Here is a 25,124-nt window from a genome sequence, read left to right on the forward strand (position 1 = left end):
CTCATCTCCAATTGGCACCTACTAACAATATCCTGTGTCTCCTTTCTGTCATGTCACATGACAAACCATGGAAATGAGCTATTCCGAGATATTGTAGTAGTCCTTCTACATTTACCATTTACTTTTAGCAAATAAGGTTTGCTGCCCCCAAGTGGACAGAATCAGCTTTTACTCTCTGATGCATTTAGAATTTACCGACATATTAATTGTGATAGTAAAGGAGCGATTGTTTGTCACTCGACAGTATATGAGCCCGATTAATGACTGGCAATCAGCCCAGGGGCGTAACCCACCTTTCTCCCTGAAGTCATAAAATACACACATACATAGGCTACATACGAATGAGTTGTAATTTGTTCACTCAATCGATTGGGCACGGCATAATAATAATCAATTTATAATTTGCAGAATCTGATGAGATGGTGTGACATCACCGGAACTGCCGTTTTGTTGTTAGTGCTAGTCCTTTGATAGTCACAGACTAGCTTGTGGAGGAAGTAAAAATAAGTACGCCTATCTGATATATAATGCAGCGCTTCATCCTAATAACCCGATTCAAGTTAAATCAAACCCATTAGCTTCAAGCTGTCATGGCACCTTGATGTAAAACTATGTTAAGATGCTGGACAGTCACACACTGAAAAATACTCACACCAACATATTTCCTAAAAATTAGACATTGTTGTGCAGATGCCCTCCTGACATTTGCCTCACACAATCAGTATCACCACATCACTGCAAAATGTGACATTGTGCAACACAAGCACTGACACTACCCTGAATGCAAACACACTTCTCTCTAATCAGCAAACTGGTAAAAAGTCAGTCAGCAAGAGATGCAGATGTTCGTAGCATAACAGCAGTAAGACACTACCAGGTTTAAACCGCCACCTTCATGCAATAATAGCTCAAAGGATATAGAGGACATTCCTCGGAAATCAGGGAAACTATCAGAGGAAGGGCATCATTGCATCTGCGCATCACATTAGGACACTATTGTTGGTTGTCAACCTTGCAGCATCCCACTGGAGTGGGAAAAAGGTTGCTATTAGCTTTGAGCAGCTTTCCTGACCAGGAAGTAGAGCAAGGTTAATGTACGACAGAAGGAAACTGTCTACGTAAGTGCTCTTTGCAAACTACAAAACGGTCAAACAGGTCACAGACTTTTTTTTTTTTAGCAGTGGGACAGAAACAGAGAAAATGAAGCAGAGTGACAAATGTTGAGTGTGAGTTTAATTTATTTTTATTTATCCAGGTCTCGCTGGGGATCCATGTTCATCTACTATGTATGAGTATTAATTGATTAAATGCAGACAGTATATGTAGTTTACGGGTGACACATTTTACTACTGATCCAAATTAGGATGGTCCAGGTTAATTGATTATGAGCAGTATCATTGTTGTTTTTTTGTTGTTGTTTTTTTGCTAGATAGAGAAATAAAATTGGAGCCTTAAATCCAAATTATTGATCAGATCATCGCCTCTAGATTTAAAAAGATGAGTATGGTTTCTACTAAACATACCATAATTTCCGGACGATAAGCCCCACTTGAATATTTGACGCAGTGGAAAATCCCGTTTTATTCATATATAAGACGCACCAGACTATAAGATGCAGGGTTCAAAGCTTGTGCAAAAAGTAGCAGTTTAGAGTCTGTAAATTATGGTAATCTTCTGAGACATGTACAGCTACTACGTTTATAGACCAAGACCATGTACTGCACATTTCAAAAAGCTTCTGACTTTGTAGTACAGTCTCATAGGCTGAATGTGATGCAAAGCAATAAAACTTTATCTCTTGTTTGACTGCCTGTTTTAGGTAGCACTTCATACCAATAAAATTGAATAAAAATGCCTAACAATGCCAAAAGCTCTTATAATTAAAAACATGTTATCTTTATCTCTTGTTTGACTGCCTGTAGGTCTTCATACTAATAAGATTGACTAACAATGCCTAACAATGCCAAAAGTTGTTATAATTAAAAACATGTTATGGAACACTGCATTATATATTACCTTTCACAAATAAACACATACAGAACACATATGTTATAGGTACAGGGACGTAAGATTCTTCAGTTTAAGATGTCACATAATCACAATAAAAGAGCCCACAATTCAGACAGTTCTGAAAGAAAAGCCTGAAAACCTGGCATCTGAAAAAAAAGTAACCTGGGGGCTGACCACAAAATAATGCAAAATTAAGTTATTGGTTATTTCTCTCTAGGCTCATGTTTCTTTCATTGTTTAACACTCCTATCAGTTTTTGGTGAAGTAGTCAAAAGACATCGCAGTTTCTGCCACATTCAAGCAGACGAGAAGAGAAATGTCAGTGATGCAGGTTTGCATGGAAACTTTGCATGGCAAATTTGTGGACTGAGTGCTTGAACTAATACGACCTATGTACAATACACGGATTACATATTCTGTATGTATATGTTAACTGTACAAAGGTACCACAGGGTAATCAAATACAACTAAAGGTTAAAGTTTTGCAAAAATAAAAATGTGCGTTAAAGTGACAAATGAGTTGGAAAGGTCTTTTACTGGGAATTATTTTCCCTTCCGCTTCTCAAACAATGCCTGCCTCAGATATCCTTCCTTAGCATCATCACAATAGGGACAACTTTTGCTGTTATACGGTGCAAGTCTAAAATATGGAAAATACCTTTCAGATAAGTGATCTCTTGTTGGATTGATCTTGAATTGTCCATAGTAGCTCTTCTCTTTAGTGACGAATAAACTCTATATATTGATGACGCAGCTTTAGGAGCATTACCACCTGAACTGTTTGGGTTAGGAACTTAGAAAACTAAATACTTGTCTTGATGCTTTTCTACCTCTTTTGGACAAATATCCACTTCATTGTACAGTAGCAAGAATACTGCAGGTCTTCTGACTGGAAATCTTTGTTTTGGTACTTCAACACACACCCATTCGCCGTCACAATGTATGGTTATAGACGTGGAACAGCTCCTCCCCTAACCCCTCCCACACATCCTCCACCAAACTTTCGCTCATGTAAAAAAATTATTGGAAGGAGTTCCAGGAAGTGTCTATCTATGAACCATATGTTCATTTGTTTAACGGTTTTAGCACCACCAGGAAGTACGTACGTAAAGAATACACCCAAACGCCTCGGGCCATTTTAAGAATGAACCTCATTCAGCCAAACCACAGAATTAGGTAAATGTATAATGTCGCTACGTAATGAAATCTAATACCTGTATGGTTTTGATTAAGAACATCACAGCCAGATGGGTCAGCAATGCTGAATTTATCCTAATATATTTTTCCTTATCATGTAGTTGGAAAAAAGGCATAACTGTTATAATTACATTTTATTATGATGCAGACCAGTTACTCTTAATAGCTCTTTGACGGTGTCAGTTTAAATAAATCATAATCCTCATAGCATTGTACCTAATTATGTTTCATATTCTATTTTTAAAAAGTTCACCATTTTAACTTAAAATATGATGTTATGCAGATCATACTAAACTGGGATAAATGAAAATTATTGCTAGATACTGGGGACTTTACTGCACAATAATACACATTTATTGAATTGGGCGGCAAAAATAAAAAGATGACTACACCATTAGTTACATAGTGGTGAAGCACAGTACTGCCACTCAATGTTATGATACTCTCCATTTTGTGTCAAAATTGACACCTTGGCAGTCACCTCTTCTGTATTTGGTTGGTTTTCCTTGGGTGTGGTGGTTTGTTAAAATAAAAAATATTGGAACACACTGGACCAGGCTTTTATTTTGAAATGTTTTGTTGCCAACTTTTGTTGCTGAACTCAATTTCAATGGCGTTTGAATCTCTAATCTGTATGCCCCCAGCATCAGAAAATTCCAATAAAATGAAAGTTCCTTCCTGCCTTTCGGTGTGTTTGAAGTATTCATGACATTATTAAATACCAAAGTTCAAGTCAATACTCTAAATGTAGATGTATACAGTTTAACATTTCTGCAAAAGTCACTTGATCTCCTGTTCTTCTTTATCTGTCTTTGCTGATTTCTTCTTTTTCTGAGGGGGTGGCTTGACTAAACTGTACCAAAGTGTCTAATAAGCAATTTGACTCTTTGATGTCTTCATAAGAATGGTAGCGTTAAAATGGCCAGCCAGACAAAACATTCCTCCTGCCTGAGGTCACTCACCCAGTGAAATCTCTGGCCCAATGCGGTGGCTTAGAGTACTGGACACCAATCACCCAGTTTGTGTTTTCATCCAAGACAGACGCTACTGTTGTAGTCAGTAATAAAATAGTTAAGCCATTGGATGGAATGCCATAGTCTGGCAGATTGTGAATTGAAAGTTTGGGCATTTCTTCCACTAGGCTGACACAAAATACTGATGTAAAATCCTCCACAGTACATTAAGTGATTTTCCTCATACAAAGTGACAGGTCAGATTTCAGGAGGGGTTAATACAATACTTTTCAAATAAAAGATGGCCCCATTACAATTTTAAACATCTGAATCGCGTCTACAAAAAAAAAAGATATGCCTAACTCATGCCATACAAATGGGCATGAGAGTTAGAGTTGAACCAGTTGCATCAGTGGAAAGATGCTGTCATTTTCTTCTCAATCTAAATATAACCACATACGTACCTTTTAGAGTCCGATTCAAAATGCTATTTAAGGTTCTGCAATATCACACAATTTTCACATGATAATTGTTTTATGCCAGCTCATTCTATAGAGCCATGTTTTTGTCATTATTTTAATTCTAAAGAATGGTGGTAGGTGGACAGCAATCTAGTCAGGGCTGTTTGCTCACTGGAAACACTGACTTTGCCAAGTGACGACAAAAAGGAGCCTTCACGGAAGAGCCTGCATGGAGCTGGCAGGACTTGTATGTCTGTATAAACTCAACAGCTGAATGGAAAATGAAACTTTAGCACCTTGTCTCCATCCCTCCAACTATACAATGTCCAGGACATGACGACAATGGATACCCATTCAGAAATTAGATGGTGGGTAAAGATAAAACTGAATGGAAAAAAATATACTGTATATTGTAGTAATAGTTAATGCAACATAACTGAAAAACGTGTACACACAATTTATTCAAAGACAAAATAATCTTAAAACGGGTGATGCAAATATTCTATTTATTTGAAGCAGGTGATGTTCCCAGGAAATTTAAATATTGTCTTCGTCCAAAGGAGCATTTAGGAAAGGCCTACACTTACAGAGAAATTACAATTTTGTAGGGTCATGCACACATAAAATCTAATTAAATCCTGTAATTGCTGTTTACCACAACATCCCTGGGGATGCAGGTTTTGCAACACGCACATTTTACTTAATGGAAGGGTTTGTTTGTTTGTCAAATTAGTTTGTAGCCAGGGTACAGGATTATGGTACAGAAACTCTAGCCCATGTAATGCTCATATCATGAGTAATGCAATATCAGTAGAAGCAAATATAAAAGGCATCTAGTCATGTAACAATGACAGTATGGACAGTAGTTGATTTCATGCTAGGCACTAGTTTATTTAGAGAAGGGAGCAATGGTAAAACGAGATGGGAGAATGATGATCTTGTAGGCTGATCACTGACAACTTTCTGCAAACGTTCTCTACACCTGCCACAACCTTGCTATGTTTCTGACTGCTATATTTTGATTGTCACAGACACTTGGCTCACCTAAGGATATATGACGCTAGGTCACTGCAGGTCCCTCAAACATTTTATGTTCACCTAATTTGCATGCGAATACTACCTTCAATTAAATGTGAAAGTCTGCAGGTAAAGCACATTTTGTTTGTTAAAAAGTATGAATGCTGAAATAATGAGCTTGACTCAGTTTAGTTTAGTTATTGCAGTGATTGTAAAATTTGGGCTTGTTTTATTAACCACACAACTGAGCCAAACCATGTCTTCAAAATCCCTATTACAAAAAATGTCCTTACCCGTTAAAGCAGATGTCAATCCAAATATTGTCTTTGCAATAATATGTTGTGTGGGCCCCTGCCAGTCTAAGCACAGCATTCTCATTAATATTGCGCTTGAGGAATATGAGTAGTTCGGCCCACTTATTTATGAGTAAATCTACCCACTACACACTCAAGCCAGCTGAGCCGCCAGATACACACCACTGCAAATACATTCTGGTCCAGTGGGAAACACTGAAGGTTTCATCCAGAATTTTCATTGGCTCCTCCAGATTTTTCACATACCTCTAAAGACACTAACTTCAATCCTACTTTTCACAAATTAGAGCCAAACTCAGTTTGATTTTTTTGTTTTTACATACATAGCCATTATGTACCAAATTGCATTATCCTGACAATGTTTTAATGACAAAACATTGACTTTAATAAAACCAAAATACAGCTCAAGCAACTGTACAGCTGAAATGTACGCCTCTGTTTACAACAATTCATCCACCACCTTCAAATCTGAATTCATGGAAAGATTACAAAAGTCAAAGACAAAATACTGTACAAAGGCATTCCACCGATGTAAGCCTTCATGGTTCTGCTACACATCAAGGTTTTGCGTCAGCCATAGCAACGTCAATATACACAAGGTTAATTCCACACACTCGATACACACATCTAAGATATACGACAAGTTGGAAGGTGGCAAGAGGACAAACATAGCCACACAGTTTTGTATTATCCTGATGTAATAGTAAAGGGTAGTTCCAATGTTACAGGAAAGACCAAATTAGCAGTGATTGGAGCTTTGAGATAAGACAAACAAATGGGAGGAGTAGTTGTTTTTTTTCCAGGGTTTGCCTTTTGACCTGTGCTCCGAGGGAGAGCAGCCACACCCCTCAGGGACCTCACAGTCAACAGAAACATGAACGTGTAGGAGGCTCTGTTTAGTTTAACAGCCATTTATTATGTCCGAAGATTTTATTCATACCTTTTATGTAACTGAGCAGTGTGTAGCTCGTGGAGTCAGACCTGCCATTTAAGGCAGTTTTTAACTACCTAACCACATCTTCTGTCAGAGCTGGACAGAATCCCTGTGAAAGGTATTCCGAGTTAACACACCTCATCCTTCTTTGGTATCGAGACTCAAAAGAGATTAAGTGATCTGCTTAGAGGGCATGATGCACCACTTCCTGTGTTTTCGTAAGATCTCAACATTTTTTCTATTTCTTGTGAAATAGTTACTTATTTGAGGAGCATCTAATTTCAAAAGCAATTTTTGCCATCTCTTTGCGATGACGATCCTTGTCATATGTGTGGCTTATTTGCCACTATGGAAGCGATGCTTACTGATTTAGAGGTGACTCCTCAACATGTGAGGCCACATGAAAAGGAGCATGCGTCCAGCAATGCTTTTTGGGACAGTCTCGGCAGTTCATTTGTCAAAAAAATTAAAGTCGCTGTCAGTTTTGCTATTCAATTTGCTTTAATGAATTTTGACTGACGACCAGAGAGATCTATTTTGAGAGGAGAAAGACAGAGAGAGAGAGAGTGAGGGAGAAAGAGAGAGCGAGACAGAGCAACAGAGAGACAGACAGAGAGACAGAATGAAAGAGTGAGAAAGCACGCATGAGGTGCAGTCACCCAAGAGTGTCAGCTGTGAGGGGTGACCTGTTGAGACATTCCTGGACTTTGTGGTTGGTGACTGTCACACTGGCTCCAGCTGCTCTGAATACCACTTGCCACCAATAAAGTCAACGCCTGGCAGTGTCAGGAAACCGTTGACAACAAATAAGGCAAGACAACTCACTGTCAAACATCAGTACACTGTATCACACAACAAGCATCCGATCAGGTGTCAGGGGGATTTTCATTATTATTATTCTTATATTATTATAAATTACACATGCGTGAATGTCATTTAAATGATCAATGGAGAGATGAGATGATTGAACTTTTTTGGCAAAAAAATTCTTTCTTTCAAAACATTTTCCATTTATATGCTTTTTTTGTCCTGTTTCATTCACAACAACAAAATCCACAGATAATCAAGTGAATGCTGATTTATTGCATTCCGTGTGTCGATCGTATGACCAAAAGTTGGAATGTCCATACACATGATTGCAAATAATTATGCAAGGCAAGAAATCCATTTTAAATAGACAGGGAAAAGTAAGAGTCCATTAAGTGGAACTCTGTGCTTACAGTTTGACCAACAACAGTAGCAGTTTTGTTTTGTTTCTTTTTAAAATGATAGTAACTTGTTTCCTGCCATGTGGTCACAGTAAATGTCTGACAGGAAGGATGTCAGATGGGGAAGCATCCCTTTGGAGCGCTCTTGCTCCCATAAAAGGCCCTGAAGGAATCCATTGCAGTTGTGTTATCATGCCCTCCAGTAATCTTTTCCCCAAAGATGCATGACCGTGCTGATCAATGCAAGACATGAAATAGTTGTATATAAAACATAGAAGGGACAACACATGGCTGCACATTTCTGACAGCATGTCAACACATGTGAAGCTAAAAACCTCATTCACATGCACTGTGGCTAACTTTGCATGAAGCTCCAAGTGGAATACTACTTCTGCTGCTGCGGAACTGTTCCATGAAAAAGAATTTTCTTAGTTTTAAAAATTCCTCAGCCGGATCACTTTCTGAACTTTGCCACATTTCTCTAGTTTCTTCTGAGGGACATGCACACGTTCACAGATGCCGGCAAGACAGTCTTCAGCAGCCAAGCAGTCTTCACACCAAGGGCCAATGCCGGGCTGCGACAGCTGGTGAATATTTGGCCCATTTCTCTGCTGCTCATCTCTGCTCAGTTTATTGGGCCATCATTAAACACATACCCAACCAAGGTGCACCAAGGGTGACCACGATGGTGTGACTACCCACAGCCGGATCCTTCCCCCTCTTTTTCTTCTACGTTAATCTCACCCTGATCTCCAAGGCAGCGCCCCGCAGTCAGCGGGCCATGACAGAGACTCTGAGATCATACAAAATCCAAAGGCTTTGTTCTTGTTGATATACTCTGAGAAGTGAGCTTGAAGAGATGATGCGACACATGACATCATCCTTCAGGAAGTGGAAAATCATAGCAAAAGTGAAACCCACCACACAGAGCTAGTGTTGAAAAGACCTCTTAATTATTCATATCACAGAGAGATTGATAGATAGTCGCCATCATGCCATTCTTTTGCTGGAGAGAAGTGTTGCAAACCTCTCTGGCAAAAATACCTTTTAGAATTACTGCCAAAAGGTTCAACCTTGGTTTCATTGGATCATGTAACGCATTTTCCCAGAAGTGTTTGAGAGATTTCAAGTGTGTTTTTGCAAAATTCCTTTACCCCTGTTGTCAGCCTGTTGGCAGAACGTCCTGAACAGTATTCTCCTCGTCTTTTCAACAATTTTGGAAGAATGTCAAGTTCTTTCAAAACATCACTCTTGTGGCATATATTCGGCACTTGACGTGTCTTTATTGCGTTGCACGATAATGGATGCCTTGGAAACTCTTTTGTTCTCTTCTCCTCACTGATACCTTTGAACAAAGCGCTGCTTCTGATGCTGTAGAATCTCAGAGGACTCATCTTACGTTGCTCGATAATATTACCCAAAAAGCATGGCAACATCTGAACTTTAAAGACCACTTGAAATGACGGCTGGTAAATGCCGACTTTCATTTAAAATGAGTTTGAATTTGACTGGTAAACTGAACACAACCTTATCCCCACTTATAATATAATCTGCACACTTGTGCAAACTCATTATCTCTGTTGTTTATTATTGCTTCCCTTCTCAAAAATCAACTTGTTTTCCTCTATTGAGTGTAACAGGTTCACAAATTGGGAAATCTTTTGGAATTAGTAATTATTGCTCTTGTTTTTTTTTAATATCACAAAAATAGCATTTAAACAGGTGTGTAGATGTCTGCAGATTGTCGATTAACGTATTATATTTCTGGAGTGTCATTTGGACAAGGATTTACAGCAATAAGAAATGGGAATTTAAATGACTGCAGCCAAGCTTGCCAAAAACAACAGGCTAATTGGATGATTGAAAATGTCCCTGGCTATATTGGGATTATTTCAGGTCCTGCATACCAAAAGACTGGGCCATATAGAACACTTGCTTTGGCAAAAGATGGATGCCAACCATGGTTGTGCTCTATCAGCAATCCACCCAGCAGAACTGGGTAATCCCCCTTAGGTGTGCCTGGAACTACTTCTACTTCAGCTGCTGCTCGCGTATGTTTCCAAAGAAGTCAACGGGACAATGGACAGGGCTCTCCCATCCAAAGCACTGCAAATTAAGGCAGGCAATGACCAGCGAGTAATATTAGACGTAGCGTACTTAGTGCAATCATATTATAAAAGGCCTGGATGATATTTTTCAAAGGGATAGGCATTGCTTTCTTGGTCGAGTAAAGGAAACATGAACTGTCAATGAACCAGTTAACTGTTCATTTATAAGATAAAATAAACAAATTAAAGGGAGGGCAATATTTTACTGATGTTGTGAACTTCTTATTTGATGCCAAACAGATTAATGCTGACTGAGGAGTTGTCATGTCAAGAATGTATCTTGTCAAGGATGTTGTGTCAAGGATGTATAGCTCAGCATCCCGAGGTTGACAACATACTCTACTTCAGACTTCAGAATGGAAACTAGCAATCAACATATATTTTTATTTTATATATTCTTGAGTATCATCTTCAATAAGTGATGACAGATGCAAAATCAAATTACAGTGTGCAATCCGACATGTATGCACACAGTATGACTAAAAAAAAAAAAAAAAACATCTAAATTTAATCAATTGGTCAGAGCCTTCATTTGGTTAAATACTGCTAAATAAGGTTTTTAGGTGGGACCAAGTTATTTATACTTGACAGTTTTCATTTTCTAAACAAGCTGTGCTCATAGTAAGACTTTCAAGAAGAATTCTGAAACCAGTGATTTCTGCAGGAAAAACAGATTGGCTTTGATGCAGGCTGATGAAAGAAACATGAAGATGAAGTGAATGATGAAAAATATGTGCCTTAATAAGGAGTGCATACAGTAACGTAATGCAACACTGATTGTGTCTAGAAGGGAACAGAGTGGAACGCCTGTAACATAAACAACTGCCACAGAACGAGCTCCTGCTTCTCATAACCTTGCAAAGAACCAGCACAACAAACAGAACAGTGATTCATGTTAACGACCATGAATGCTTGGAACAACTTTGTTACTATTGCAGAAATTTCTTCTCCCCTGCTCTTCTTTTGCAAGTTATTGAGCAAGTTCCTGAAGCCCATAATTAACAACTAATTGAAGCGATTAATCATGAATATCATTTTGATGATCAATCTGCATCTTCTTTTTATTTTCATTTTTGTTCAAATTTGACACCAATGTAGTATATTGATATGATAAAGGAAAGCCACAATTAAAGTGAATATCAATACCAAAAAAAGATGCTGCTATTAAAAATGAACCATTGATAGCTGAAAATAATTAAAGAAATTGGCTCAATATGTGTCATTTGATTGGAAGAAGTACAAGAAGCCTGTAAAACCTTTTGTGTAAAGACTATAGGTACGTTCAATGGCCACTTTTACACTTACTATTTGTAACCTTGCCATGCGAGAATTTGACCAAAGAAGGTGTAAAAGCAAACTGTGCTAGAAGAGACAGGGTCAAATTAACTCATCTATCAAATATAAATTTTAGGTACAAATGGTTCATTCAATACAAAAGATTTGCCATTCTCCAAGGTCAACCAAGATGAAAGTATTTTCCAAAGTGTCAAGGGTAGAAAAGCAGTACCTTTTGGGTGCACCAAGTGTGACAAAGTAGCTAAATGTAAAAGGATTCGGTAATAATGAGTTGAGATGATGCCGTGTCTGTGTAGGAAAATAATCAGAAATCCAGTCAGTCCTAATCCCCCATCTAATTGCCTCATTAGGGTCAGAGGTGACAAGAGCAGGCTTACTGCGACAGTCACACATGTAGAGTAAAACATGGACTTTTGTAACCCTCAACACACAAGACTTAAAACCTATGTACCAATCCAAAATTAATCATCAATACCTACACTGCAAGTCCAAACATATACAACATCAAGGCATAAACAGAATAGGTCAATAACCTGACAAATAGCCCGGGACTTGTGCAAACGACTAAAATGTGTCTTCAATGTATCATGCACATGATGCCACCAGACAGGCTCTCACCTTTATACTTCTCTCTGACGCTTTCATACGCTTGGATGAAGTCCTGCTCCTCAGCGTCCGGAGGCAGGTAGGCGGGTTCATACACGGCCATGCCGGCACTCTCACCCTCTTCCCTCCTTCTCCTGCAAGTCTACTTATTCCTATTTGAATTAGTTTGTAAGTCTGAGCTGTTGTCTATCAACTCTCTCAGCTGTGTGTGAACCCTCCACAGCTGCCAACTTCATTCCACGAACAAGCTTCACACACACACACGCCCCCCCCCATACACCTCAAACACACACACTCACTAAAACGAGTATAAATGTCCAGCCCCTCCTTTTAAAGATACACTGACCAGAAGGGCAGGCACTCACTCACTGCTTATTCTTGCATTGTCGTAAGAGCAGAGTTCAAGAACTGCTCTTAATGGTAACACTTCAACTCAACTGGAATGTTATGGATGTCAGTATACACTCAGTAAACACATATCAGGGACACCGGCGCAACTCATTGATTCAAGGGTTGTATCGAAAATGCTACTGCACAAACATATCAATGCTTTTGACTAACAAACTAAGCAAACGAAGCGAAGACTAAAGACAATTGCTTATTTTGATTGAATCCTCATTATTAACTTCATAAGGAGACACATTATTTTTTTCTTTGATAACTTTGGCACAATGAATGTAGAACAAAGTAAAGTAATTATTTCACTTGAGTAACCGAAGAATTATACACAAACATTATGCGAGCAATTTGCAATGACAAACTAACCGTTTCCATGCATCTAAATAGTTTTAAAGCTTACATATAGTGTCTGAAAACAAGTCACAACCAAGTGACTACACACAAGAGATGAAATATTTCAGATCATTGACATTTTTCTTTTCATAAGCTTCCCTGATCGTGTTTACCACTGCACGATTTGAAATATGTTTACAAGGCTGTGCCTGTTAGCCTCGAACAGTGGGGTTACATAGTAGCAAAAGGAAATCCCTGCAGACTCAGTTCTTGACAGTCCAACTTGGCAACAGCAAGCACTCTTTCCTGGATGAAGCACAGTCAGTTCAAATGCTGACTGGTGCATTGTGTGTCGGGTGAATCCAGTACTAAATCATAAAGAAGGCCTTGATTATGGACATGTACTCCATTTTACGGAGAACAGTTTGGTATGCTTGGGATGTGAAAGTAAATACTTTTTTTTTTCGCTCTCTTTTACACTTCTCTAATATCACATAACATCAGATATCTTTTTTTCTGACACATTAGGCCGTAAAAGCCCAGTGCATCACTAATGACAATGCATCAAGTTATACACATTGTGCAACCCTAATCAATAACATACTATAATTTTGCTATAATAAATATACTCTTATTAAACATCTTGGTGTTCGAGTACAGCGAGGAGGTAGAAAATCTGGTGGAATACTGCAAAGATAGTAAGCACTGCATCAATAGGAAGAAGACAAAAGAGATGGCTATGGACTTCAGAAAGAAAAGACGGGCATTTACAGGGACTCTCATATTTAGACAGGGCTTTGGCGGCGGCCTTTGATATTTTAGGGCACAAAAACTTTGTGGCGACCTGATCCGCAAGCAGCGCTATCTGATCTGTAGAAGAAGTCATACATTTATACCATTGAACGGGTGTCGGATGCCTACATTATGTTATTTAATTATTATATATATTTTTTAAAGTAAAAAAAAAACAAAAAAAAACATTCCATTGCATTTTCTCTATAGCTTATCCGCACTATTGTCACGGGTGAGCTGAAGCTCGACTTTAGGCAAGGTGTCACTGCAAACCGTAAACGAGTCGCCAGCCAATCACAGAGTGCACACAATAGATACAAACAAAAACCACTCACAATAACATTGAAGGACAATTTAGACGATTCAGTTACCTAACAACAAGCTCCATGTCTTTCGAATGTGGGAGGAAACCGGAATGCAGAGAAAAAATATCTATACAAACACACAGAAAGGTCAAACTGCCAACCTCAGAGGCCTCTCATCCGCTTGTGGAATTCTCCACGCCAATAGATCAATGTTTAAAAAAAACAAAAACAAGCAAAAAAATTATTATTTCATGTTTGGCACTTGGATGTTGCACTCTACCCCAGATTTTGTCATCACTCGTACAGCCAATTTCTCTGATGGTATCAAAACTGATTGATGATATAGTAAAAGCGGAAGTGGAAATGTCATGGTTGTAAAGAACAGATGAAATAAAGACATTCTGTCTTCTAGACTACGTCACTGAGCATAAATCATATTGTCTTAGTGCACTGTTACACCAGCAGTACAATGGATACTCTATGTAGTCAATTCTATTTGAAGTGAGTGCGGAAAATGAGACACATTTTCCAGAGGATGTGGTGGTCTTTAGGAGGACAGCTTTCAGCCAACAAGCCCCTTTGAGATAAAGTGCCATCTATTGGTCAAAACGTTAACTGCGGTCTCGATCCCAGAAGCTTCAACACAGAGTTTGCTGTTCTGGAAGTCGCAAAGCTAAATATCGCCATTATTTAAAGATGACAGTAGAACAGGCAGACATGTATTGATGAATAAAAGTCATGGGCAGAGACATTTGTCACTATGAAACTTTGCAATGTAAGACTATTAACAAAGATCCTTTTATTCCTGATTCAGATCTCCAGTCCAAAAAATGAGAAATAGAATGCTTTGTGCTAAAATGCCAGTCTTAATAAATATTCTTCATTGTATCATTTTTTTTCTGCCTGAGGCAAGAATGGTAACAGTGGCAATAGTAAGTGTCGGGGCAAAACGAGTCAGACTTTTGATTTCAGCAGCATACATGCATAAATCGACTTGGCCTACAAACCGCCTCTCGAGACCCGGTGTTAATAGAATAGAATAGAATAGAATAGATCTTTATTGAGCAGCAAAGGTAAAAGGACCTCCGCTCATTTTGTTAAAGGCTGTCCACATCTGCACTTTGTGACCAACGATATCTGTACGCCGTAACACTCACCTACGGGTGTGGTAACAGTCCCTGACCTGACCCAATGGAAGATCACGGGAAGAGCAGCACAGGGTACACCAGTTATGCAAAAATTCTCTTAGCCTGGCAGAAGCGCACCACATTCCAAAACAAACTACATCGAAGACATATTGTCCTAAAAATGGCAACATTAAGTAAAAAAATATATAAATAAATAATAGTGCAAGTGAATTGGTGCAAAAAAAAAAAGTTTAACTGTCGGAAGAAAAAAAAATTTCAAGTACTGTCGGTAGTACGGTATGCTCATGTGTTACGATAATTTCAAGACTTAACAACTCATTTATAATTGTTTTGGAAACAGCGCTTACATTTTCAATTCATGTTTTCCTTGTATGTAACACCTGCACCTACAAAATACAAACACCCCCTCTCTCACTTAACATGAATAAGTAATGTGTTTCCAGCACCACTACTGTTGGTTTAGACATGATCTGACCCTATTGTCTGTGCAGTGCAAACAAAACCACACCTCACAATTGGTTACAGTCTCCTATGCACTTCTCCAAAATGTGTCATTTTGACAGGTAACAGTCCCAAAGTTACTTTTTATGAATCCATTTAATACTAAATTTGTATTTTCTTCTGCACTTATTTGCAATGAAGTAAATAACTTGAAGTGTTTGCTTGTTGACAACCACCACGTATTTTTCAGGCATTCCAAAAGGAAAAACATGAAATCATATTTAGAGCAGCTAATTATTCTACCAATAAATTATGGTTTCATAAACCTTTAAAAACAGTGCCATATACTGTTATCACCAGAGGTACACATAATTTAGTCTGGGCCTAAAAAGAAAAAGCATGACGTTGTTGCTTGGTGTTTATTTTTACTCCAATCCACTGACCTTACTTCATGAATTTAAAGACTTAGTGCAGGTCACAGGTATACGTGGTCACACAGGACAGCATGGCTGGTGGCGCAGCAACATGCCCTTCTGCCCCCCCGCAAAATATTTTGCAAAAGAATTGGCATTTGCCATGGCATGTTATGTCTGTAAAATTTAGATTTGCAAACAGCAGAACCACTTAACTTCAAAAACACAAGGAGACTGTAGTGCTGTTTATATCACATTACATCTTACACCAATCGCATACTAAAACCAGCATCAACTTTTCTGCCATCTAATTAATTGCTGGAACCATGTTGACAAATGAAGTCTGCGGACGCCACATTTTTTAAAGTGACTTTACCTGCGATGCGGATTACTGCCCTTTCAGCTGGATCTAGGACCTCCCCTGAGGCTGACTTGGAGCGTTTGGCCCATTGATGTTTGGACAGGTTCCAGGGGAGTGTGTCACCTGCACAGGGGACACTGCTCCCTTCTCGATCGCTCTCCTCCAGCAGGATACGATCCTTGATTCTTTCTTTTGAGGTTGCCATCACCAACGCGCAGGAATGATCAAAGTGGAAAGTTGACACTGCTGCACGAAGCACAGACGGGAAACACAGACACGTCACACGTATACACATACAACCTGTAAGCCCAAATGTCGTGTTTTACAATGTGTTTATGTATGTAAATGTAACTTCGGTTACTTGGTTACTCATGGCATGCCACCGTCAAAGCCATTTCATGTTCTTCTTTAGGAAGGTTCTAATCCTGTTGTTGTAATATTTCAAAGTCACAATTGAGCTGTACAGTACTAAAAATTGTGACTATTGTCAGTGACTTCTTATTCTTCAACAAGTTAAACAAGAGTTTGAATGATAATAATCTATCATTGACATAATCGTCACACTGTATGTATTCATGTTCAAAACAAGGATGCACTGCACGATACATTTTGATGCACTGCATATAAGTATTGTGTCAACATCCCACCACATATACAAAGTTGCTGAGCAGGCTCAAATGATCTTGGGCTGATATGACAAGCGTAAAGGCTCTTAATGACTTTGAAAGAGGAGATTGTTGGGAGGACTCAGCAAGAACAAAGTCTGCTTTACCTGGCTAATGTTTCAGAAGGAGTGAATAGAACGCCACACGACAAAGGGAGAAATGACAGATTATTCTAAGTAGTCAACAACCAGTTTTGGTGGCCAGGCATTACATTACAATAATCTATTATATTTAGGCAGTAACAAAGTAATATAACAGGATGCTCATTATATTTTTACCTATAATTACAGTTACTGGGTCTGGTTATGTGTTACAATTTCAAAGCCATGATACATAAATGATCACTACATTTAAAGAGTAAAGCAGCCCATTACATTATTCACAATGTAACATCATTCATTTTCCTAAAATAATCACCACGACCGAAACTTCTTACTTTATCGTAGAAGTTGGTGCAATGCCCAGACCGAGGGTGGGATGATAATTCAATATCTATATGTATGTTTTACGATTAACATGTGATCGGTATCAATAGAAAATGCCTTTGATTAAATATTCGATATAGAAAAATCAGAATGCAAACACTTGAGCTTTGAGGACATTGATATTGCTTATTTTTCACCATGAAAAAATGTAATTCTTTCATTAGTAAAAATGTCATTTCTGTGGGAATGCATTAAATATTGCAATAATATCAATATCGGGATATTCAACAACCATATTGCATGTTTTTCCATTATCTTAAAAATAAATGACCGAGTTTCATTTAGCTGATGCTCATGTAGTGTTTTCTGATTGTAATATGTGTGTCTCAATCTTTTCTGTATAAAAAATTAAATGCAGCAAATACATTCTCTTGCCAACATTATGACTTCACAATCAAACGGGACAATGCAAGAGTTGTGCATTAAAAAAAACGCCTTGATAAATATGCTCCGCTCAAAATGACACTATCAGGGAGGTAGCCTATAAATTTAAACAAATATACATTGCCATTAATGTAGTTTGCTATGGCGTACAGTGTACACCACTGTAAAATAAACTGGCACTGCAGTATACTGTTTATGTTTTGCTGTTTTTTTTCTTCTGTGTTGACAAAATATTCAAAACAGCTGTCAGATCGACACCACTCTTGAATTGACCCTCAGAATGTGCCGTCATCTGGTGACCTTAATAGAGACATAAGATAAACCTACGGTACATTTAATTTCAAATGACAAATAACGTTTTTGTTTTTTCTTTACATCTATTACAATAGTGCACCTGCAGCGCCCTGATCGCACGAACAATGCGCTCTTTTCCTCTCTGAGGGAATGTCATGCGTCTACTTACCTTGCTGGCTCAGCAATGTTTGCAAAAGAACCATATGGATGCGTTTGCTTCAAAATATTCCGCAGGTTATAGGCGACACGTCGCAAAACCCGCATGAACTCAAAAGTGTGCGTTGCATTCAGCAATGACTTCCAGCAACAGTGAACCAGCCACTCCTTCATACGGTGGCATATAGTAAAACACTGGAAAGACAAAATGAGGCTGATCATTGTCCTTCCGCATCACACAGTATCCTACGACAGCAAGAAACATTCCAAGCTTCGTAGTCGTCCATGCTTCTGATTGTAATTGGAACCGAGCTGCAACCTTCCCCTTCTCGTTTTCTTCACTGCAGAAGTGAAACGAGAGCAGTCTCGTGGGACACGGGAAGCCATGGACTGATATGCGCATGGGATCAATGTTGTGCGTGCGTGGGTGCGTGCACGTGTGGATGCTGCGAAGAGCTGATGGATGATTCGATATGTTTGACCTATTTGTCCTTTTAGAATATTTTTACCCGTTTTGACCCTTGAAAGCAATAAAATTGCTATTGCTTAATAAAAAATAAAAAAAATCCACCAAATTTCAGGGTCATTCTTTAACCCTGAAATTTAGTGGGTTTACCAAAAGTGTGCTAGCGTTCACAGGTCACAGCCATTAAAAAGTCAAGCTCAATTTATGTGCCGAAGAGGTCTAAAGGTCACAGCAATTAAAAAGTCAAGCACAATTTGCAAAAGCCAGAGGTCTAAATCCAAGCAGGGGAAAAATAACAAAATTAAAAGACGCGCCGGCATCATCCAAGTCAAAAGTTTGGCAATATTTCGGATTTTTCAATAATACCAATGGAACTAAGATGGAGAAGGACTTTGCTATCCAACTCTCTGAACCTAGTTGAGTGTAATGTGACATTAGCTTTGAGGTTTTAGGTGAAGGTTCTACAGAACATGAGTTTACACACCATGCCCTGTGGTTGGAATTAATGTAAATTAATATAATTTTGATCAGATCATGGTCAATAACATACGCAAAGTAAACTGTGATTCAAACTGGTATCGGGCCCTTGAGAATTGAATCAAATAATATTTGAAAATCTATCTATCTATCTATCTATCTATCTATCTATCTATCTATCTATCTATCTATCTATCTATCTATCTATCTATCTATCTATCTATCTATCTACCCTTGTGCACCTTTTGCTCATATCCTGTGTATCTCTGGGGTTTTGACCCTGCTTTTTATAATCCAAATTAAAAAAAAAAAGTATTTATAATGTGGCCACACACTGAGCTACACTGTGCCTAACCTGCACTTCTGAAGACAGCAATTGCAAAAGCTGAAAACAATTACTTGACCAACACTGCCCTCGAGTGGAATCATGTCGTCGTCACGCAAAAGAGTTTACAAACAGTTTAAGAGCAAGTATTTGATTCAGAAGGTAACGCACATTAAGCTCCCGTGTAAATTCAATAAATACATTTTTATGGTGTTAGAAAGCATCAATCATAGAATCATAGGTAGCATTGCAATAAAGTAACGATGCAACTCTGGAAGGCCATTGGCTGGCTATTATATTCAATCTATAGGATTCACATTGGCATTACATTAATATTAAATGGAAAGAGTGAAAACATTTTGGAACCGAATGCATCATGGAAGACATCGGAAGTGCCACACATGATGTGAGACTTTAGAGTCAGAGAGTCAGAGTCAGCTTTATTGTTTATCGAAGGCTTATTAACAATTATAAGTGGCTCAATCATTAGATTAATACAAACCACCAAACCACAGACACACAGGCATGCGGCATTTTCAAGATGCACACCCACACGCAAAATCAAATCCATGAAAAACCCAATGCAGTTTACCCATAGGAGTCGCCTCTCACCATAAACCGCATTTATGCAGCCTACCTCTCTATTAATGGTGCAGACACAGTACACCGCATGCCAGTTTACCTCGCTCCATGAACCACAGGCCGCAGCAGTAGACGAAGAAACAGATGTGTACCAGCTGCTTGGATGCAAGCCCTGCACTGCTACTGTATTGCACCACTCACACATGCTTAAACACAATCGCATGCACGTTGTTTAACTTGAATATGTGTGTAATCTTTAAAACATGTAGTAGGAAGAACAGATGCTGTAGGAAAGACAGTAAGGTTAGATCTTGGGCTGACCAATTTTTAAAAATAATCAAATTGCAAAATATATGGGTATTTTAAGATCCTCTTTTCAACAACCATAAACAATAAATTCATCTGTATTATAATAATCATCCATTCATCTGTCCTTCCCTCTGTCCTTCCGTCCGTGCAAATAAAAACATTATTTTTTTAAACTTCTGTATTTAAAACACTTTGAACATGACTGGTCAATTCCATTACAACACTAAACGGGATACAGTATACATTTCTTTGTATTGTATATCCATATATGAGTGCATTACTTGTATTCTCTTTTCTGATTTCCACCTCCTCCTGTGTCACTGCTGTTTAAGAGATGAGATCATAGATTAAAATAAGGTAAAGAATGGAAAAACCCTATGATACAAAGACTACTTATCAAATGTACAATATAACAAAGAGATTTGCTTCAAGGAATATATGGATGCTCAGTGGAGCATAGCGGAAAACTAAGCAATCAAGTATCAATTTATAAATCTATCACTCAAGACACAAAGTAAAATTCACACAAACACACACAGCGCTGTGCAAAATACTAACTTCATTATATTTGTTGTTTAGCAATTCGACAGACAATTACAATGATGCACAGCGGACCGGAGTCCTCCTGTGAAGCATGACTGGTAACAATCAGGGAGCGCCATTGCAGATAGCAGGCTACGTTCTGATTTATGAAGGATGTCTAATGGTGGTGTAATTGTGATACTGAAAGGGAAATATATTCCATTGATGCCCTATTAACTCAACAAAAATGAACACATTCCTGTCATCATAGCTTCACCATGCTGTTTTGGACCACTCAGTCAACAATCAGTGAATGTATTTCCTGCCTCCACAAGAGAGTGCTGCTGTTGCATTTTAGAATTGAGCAAGCTTCTGTACCAAAAGGGTGGAAGAAAAAGCAACTTCACATCCTTATCATCATATCTCCAGAATGCTGTGATGGTTCAGTAACAGTGAGTGCAGATATACCTCATATTGTTTCAATTACCATTGATGTGAGCTATGCTTCAGGGAAATGCTTAAAATACTTAGGTTTGATCTTGTGGGCTCTTGTGAAACAGAAAATGAATGGGTGATTAACAATAATGATGATAATCATGGTGACATAATTTTTTTTTATAACCACAGGTTGTTTCACCACGTGAGACGACATCATGGCCTTGAAAGGAAACTTCAGTGGTATTGATTAATTCAGCATGTGAATCATATTTATGTGCTGCTGTTGTCAATTTGAATCGATGCTGGAAATCTACATATGTCCAGTATGTATGTATGTGGAGTATTTGGACTCTTTGAAGTGCAGTGTGTGAAACAACGTAATTAAAGTCGGCGCTACAGCAAAGGTGGTAATTGGGATCATAAACACTCGCTGTTTCATTTAACCCCTCTAATCAGGAATTGAAGTTTATTCAGAGCAGTGATTCATCACAAAATAGCTGCCTCAAATGTTGTTCTTACACTGCCACTAAGTTATGATGGTAGCAATAGAGAAGAGATTGTCTAGACTAGGAATACAGTTTCTAGGGAACAAGCACTTTGTATTGAATCATCGTATTGAACCGTTTCATGGCACCCTGCAAGTCTACGATGTTTTGACATAAGCAAACAAATGTGTGTTGATTCCGGGGGTTTTTCCACTGTTTGTTAGTTTAAATGTCAACAACGCGACAACTCGCACGCCGAGCTGCGCAAACTATGGGGACTGAAGATCGTTAAGAAACAGGAAACACAACAGATACGATTCCGGCTGAGAGCCGCCGTCCGAGATATCGATACGTAAGGCCTTGACTGTGTTGAAGAAGTCCCGCGATGGTCTCTTTGTAAAAGGCCCAATTATAAAATTACACATGTGGCATGTATCATAGATGCATGTCTGATGGTTGTAACATATGTATGGGAATATTTATCCAGCTAATGAGCATTAAATCAAAATGTTAAGCAGCCAGTCATTAGAGCCCATCACAGCAGTGTATTACTGCCTCTGTCGTAACTTTGTTGTTGGCCTCTCGTGTCATCATTGCATCAAACCAAGGGAGTTTGCCAACTTAGGAAACTCCCCAGTGAGGTTAGTGATAGCTCGGATGATTACGAGAAAACAAGGTTGGATTTACCGCTCCAAAAAGTGCAAAAACCCACCCTGGGTTCTTCTGTTGCCAAGGGTACCTTTATACAGAAATGTATAAAAAAATTATTGTGTACTAAATAATGTTAATTGTTTTGAGTTGTTATGAAATGTTTAAAAATATTCAAAATGTATTTCTTATCAATTGTATTCTAAAGATTACGTTTATAGTATTTTTTAATTCATACAAACAAAACAAATTTGAAGTTTTTTCACTGTTTTGTGTTTTAAGATTTTGCCTTTCAGTACTGTTATTGAGGCATTTCCTGCTGGTATAGTATCAAAGTACATATTTTGGTAATACGCCTTATTCAGTATTACTGAACCCATATTCATATACGTATGCCATCATTAATGGGATATCTTGCAACTAACAGTTTCTCATTTAATTTAATTTCATTCATTGTGATCATTCTTGTGTCTTGTTTATTCGTCTCATGTAAAATATAGGGACTGTTTTTGTTTAATTTCTCAGTTCTCAACTTCTTTAGTCCCCACCTACTTATTTTTATTATTTGGCTTCACATTCCAAAACTCCGAGAACTAAAAACAACAATATTAAATTCTATCCCAAACAGTTTGGTGTGTGGTGTTGCTGTGATTACAGCGCTGTGAAAAGGATGTTAATCATTTTAATGTTCATCATATGTTCTTTATTGAACCATTAGCAATGTCTTTAATAAGTTACCCATTCCTTTTCCTTAAAAGTCAAAGGGTACAAAGCTTGACAGTAAAGATGAATTCCAAATAATGGGTAGCCATTTTACATAGGCAGTGTGTCCGGTGGGTGTTGCTACAACGGGCTGGCATGTTCTTTATTATGTCCACATTCTTCGACTGGTTGGTGGCTTGAAACCAAACTCTAACTGTGACATCCGTCGATCTTAAGCTCTTGGCCAAAGCTGTCCGTTTAATGTTCTCTCCAAATTCTAACCACCATGAACACAACTACATATGATAACTTCCAAGTACATAGGAATTTTCCTATTTTGACAACATTTGAATGTAACCATTTGGTTGAAATTTGGAGACTGTATTATCTTCAACTTTTGAGAGCAAAGTCGTCCAAATGGAAAATTTAAAGAGTGGACTGTTCGCATGAATGTTCTTTCGAACATTGTTATTAGAATTTAATGGACCCTCAACTGCAAATCTGAAAACTGGGTTCTTTGGAATGAATGAGAAAGAGGAAAATAACTATACAATTTGTTCACCAGGCACCATACATAGTTCCTATGCTAAGATTTAAGATTGACATATTTTGTTTCCTGACTTTAAAAATAAATCCCAGTTCAGTTTCTTCGGGATATGTCTCTATAAAGATATAAGGTTTTGATTTTTATCAGCGAGGAAAGCAAAACACACTTTGATTCAAACATCAATGCTGAGTTGTTTAGGTAAAGTGTGAAGTTGTAGATGTATGTTTTAAACATGCCACCATCAGCCCAGTCTACAGTAGATTGTCAGACGTCACAAAGCCTAAAATATTTAAGTGGCTAAACCCCGCATATGCTTTCACTGCTTTGACAGTTGCTGACTGAAAGTGTTGGAGTAAATATTTAGCCTACACCCTGGCTGCTGAGATTGAGATCTGTTTAACATTCTTTTCTGACCCATTCAAGAGCAATTTTTCCCTTCAGTGATTCCAGTTCAACCCCACTTTAAAATCGTTTGACTTAGCCATTTCCACAATACAGTAGAAGGAGCATTAATTTATTAGAATTCTTTGACGAAGAGGCCTGGAGGAAGCTCACCCTGTCAGTGTTCCCATTTGCCATTCCGATTCCAAATGCAGTATGACATGTTTGACAAAGTGAACGAAGGGAATAACACCGGTTGTCAGGTAGAAAAGAGCCAGGCTAAAAGGCCACAGCAATCAGGAACATTTGGTCCGGCGTTAGGCATGACTTCAATAAACTACCTCCAGTCCCACTTTTAAAAGCATTAGTCTTGGGTAAATTAAAAAGTAGAGTGCAATTAAAAGAAATCACTGTGTAAATGTTAGCATGTGGAAGTTGTTCTTTTTCCTTTCCCCCTTTTTTCCCTCCTCCATGCCGAACAAAGAATGCCCCAGAGGCAAAGTGGCGCAGCTGCCGAATATTACGGCATCCATGTGTTTTAAATAAGACCCCATTATAATCCAAATCATAAAAAAGGCAGTGGCTTCCTTAAACGGATCTTTCAAAAAAACATTTAAATTCAACTTAACCAATATTGGACTAAAGCGTTTGTGATTCATGGTTAAATAATAAATTAAAGACCCTAAATTAAAGGCTAGAATCACTGCAAATTTATGTTTTTAAGCATTTGTTGTAAAACAGACTTAAATGTTACAATTTCTCAGAACACATTTGTTGACTTTTGACAACATTACAAAATTTGGGAAATACTGCTGCTGCGTAAAATGACATATGCTTGCAAAAGATATTGATTGATCATCTGCAGGGTGCTTTGCGGGAAGGTAAGGTGCCCCGTCCAAGCAGCTTAACCTTAAAACAGTATTTTTTTTTAGTCACATCACGATGATATGAGATTAAAGTGT

General features: G+C 38.2%; 1 protein-coding gene across 4 annotated transcripts in view; it reads right to left on the minus strand.

The window, feature by feature from the left end:
* Positions 1 to 12,290, minus strand: part of plecb (plectin b) — a 72,309-nt gene extending 60,019 nt beyond the window's left edge. For 2 of the 4 annotated variants that reach the window (XM_037273065.1, XM_037273064.1), the window contains exon 1: positions 2,669 to 2,729. In XM_037273065.1, the coding sequence (XP_037128960.1) occupies positions 2,669 to 2,714 (46 nt within the window). In that variant the 5' untranslated portion in view covers positions 2,715 to 2,729. Of the gene's footprint in view, positions 1 to 2,668; positions 2,730 to 12,116 lie in introns of those variants that run through there. The other 2 variants (XM_037273060.1, XM_037273062.1) reach the window with 2 other exon arrangements.
* Positions 12,291 to 25,124: the final 12,834 nt, after the last annotated feature.

The sequence above is a fragment of the Syngnathus acus genome, chromosome 16, assembly GCF_901709675.1.
Source record: "Syngnathus acus chromosome 16, fSynAcu1.2, whole genome shotgun sequence".
NCBI classification, from domain to species: Eukaryota; Metazoa; Chordata; class Actinopteri; order Syngnathiformes; family Syngnathidae; genus Syngnathus; species Syngnathus acus.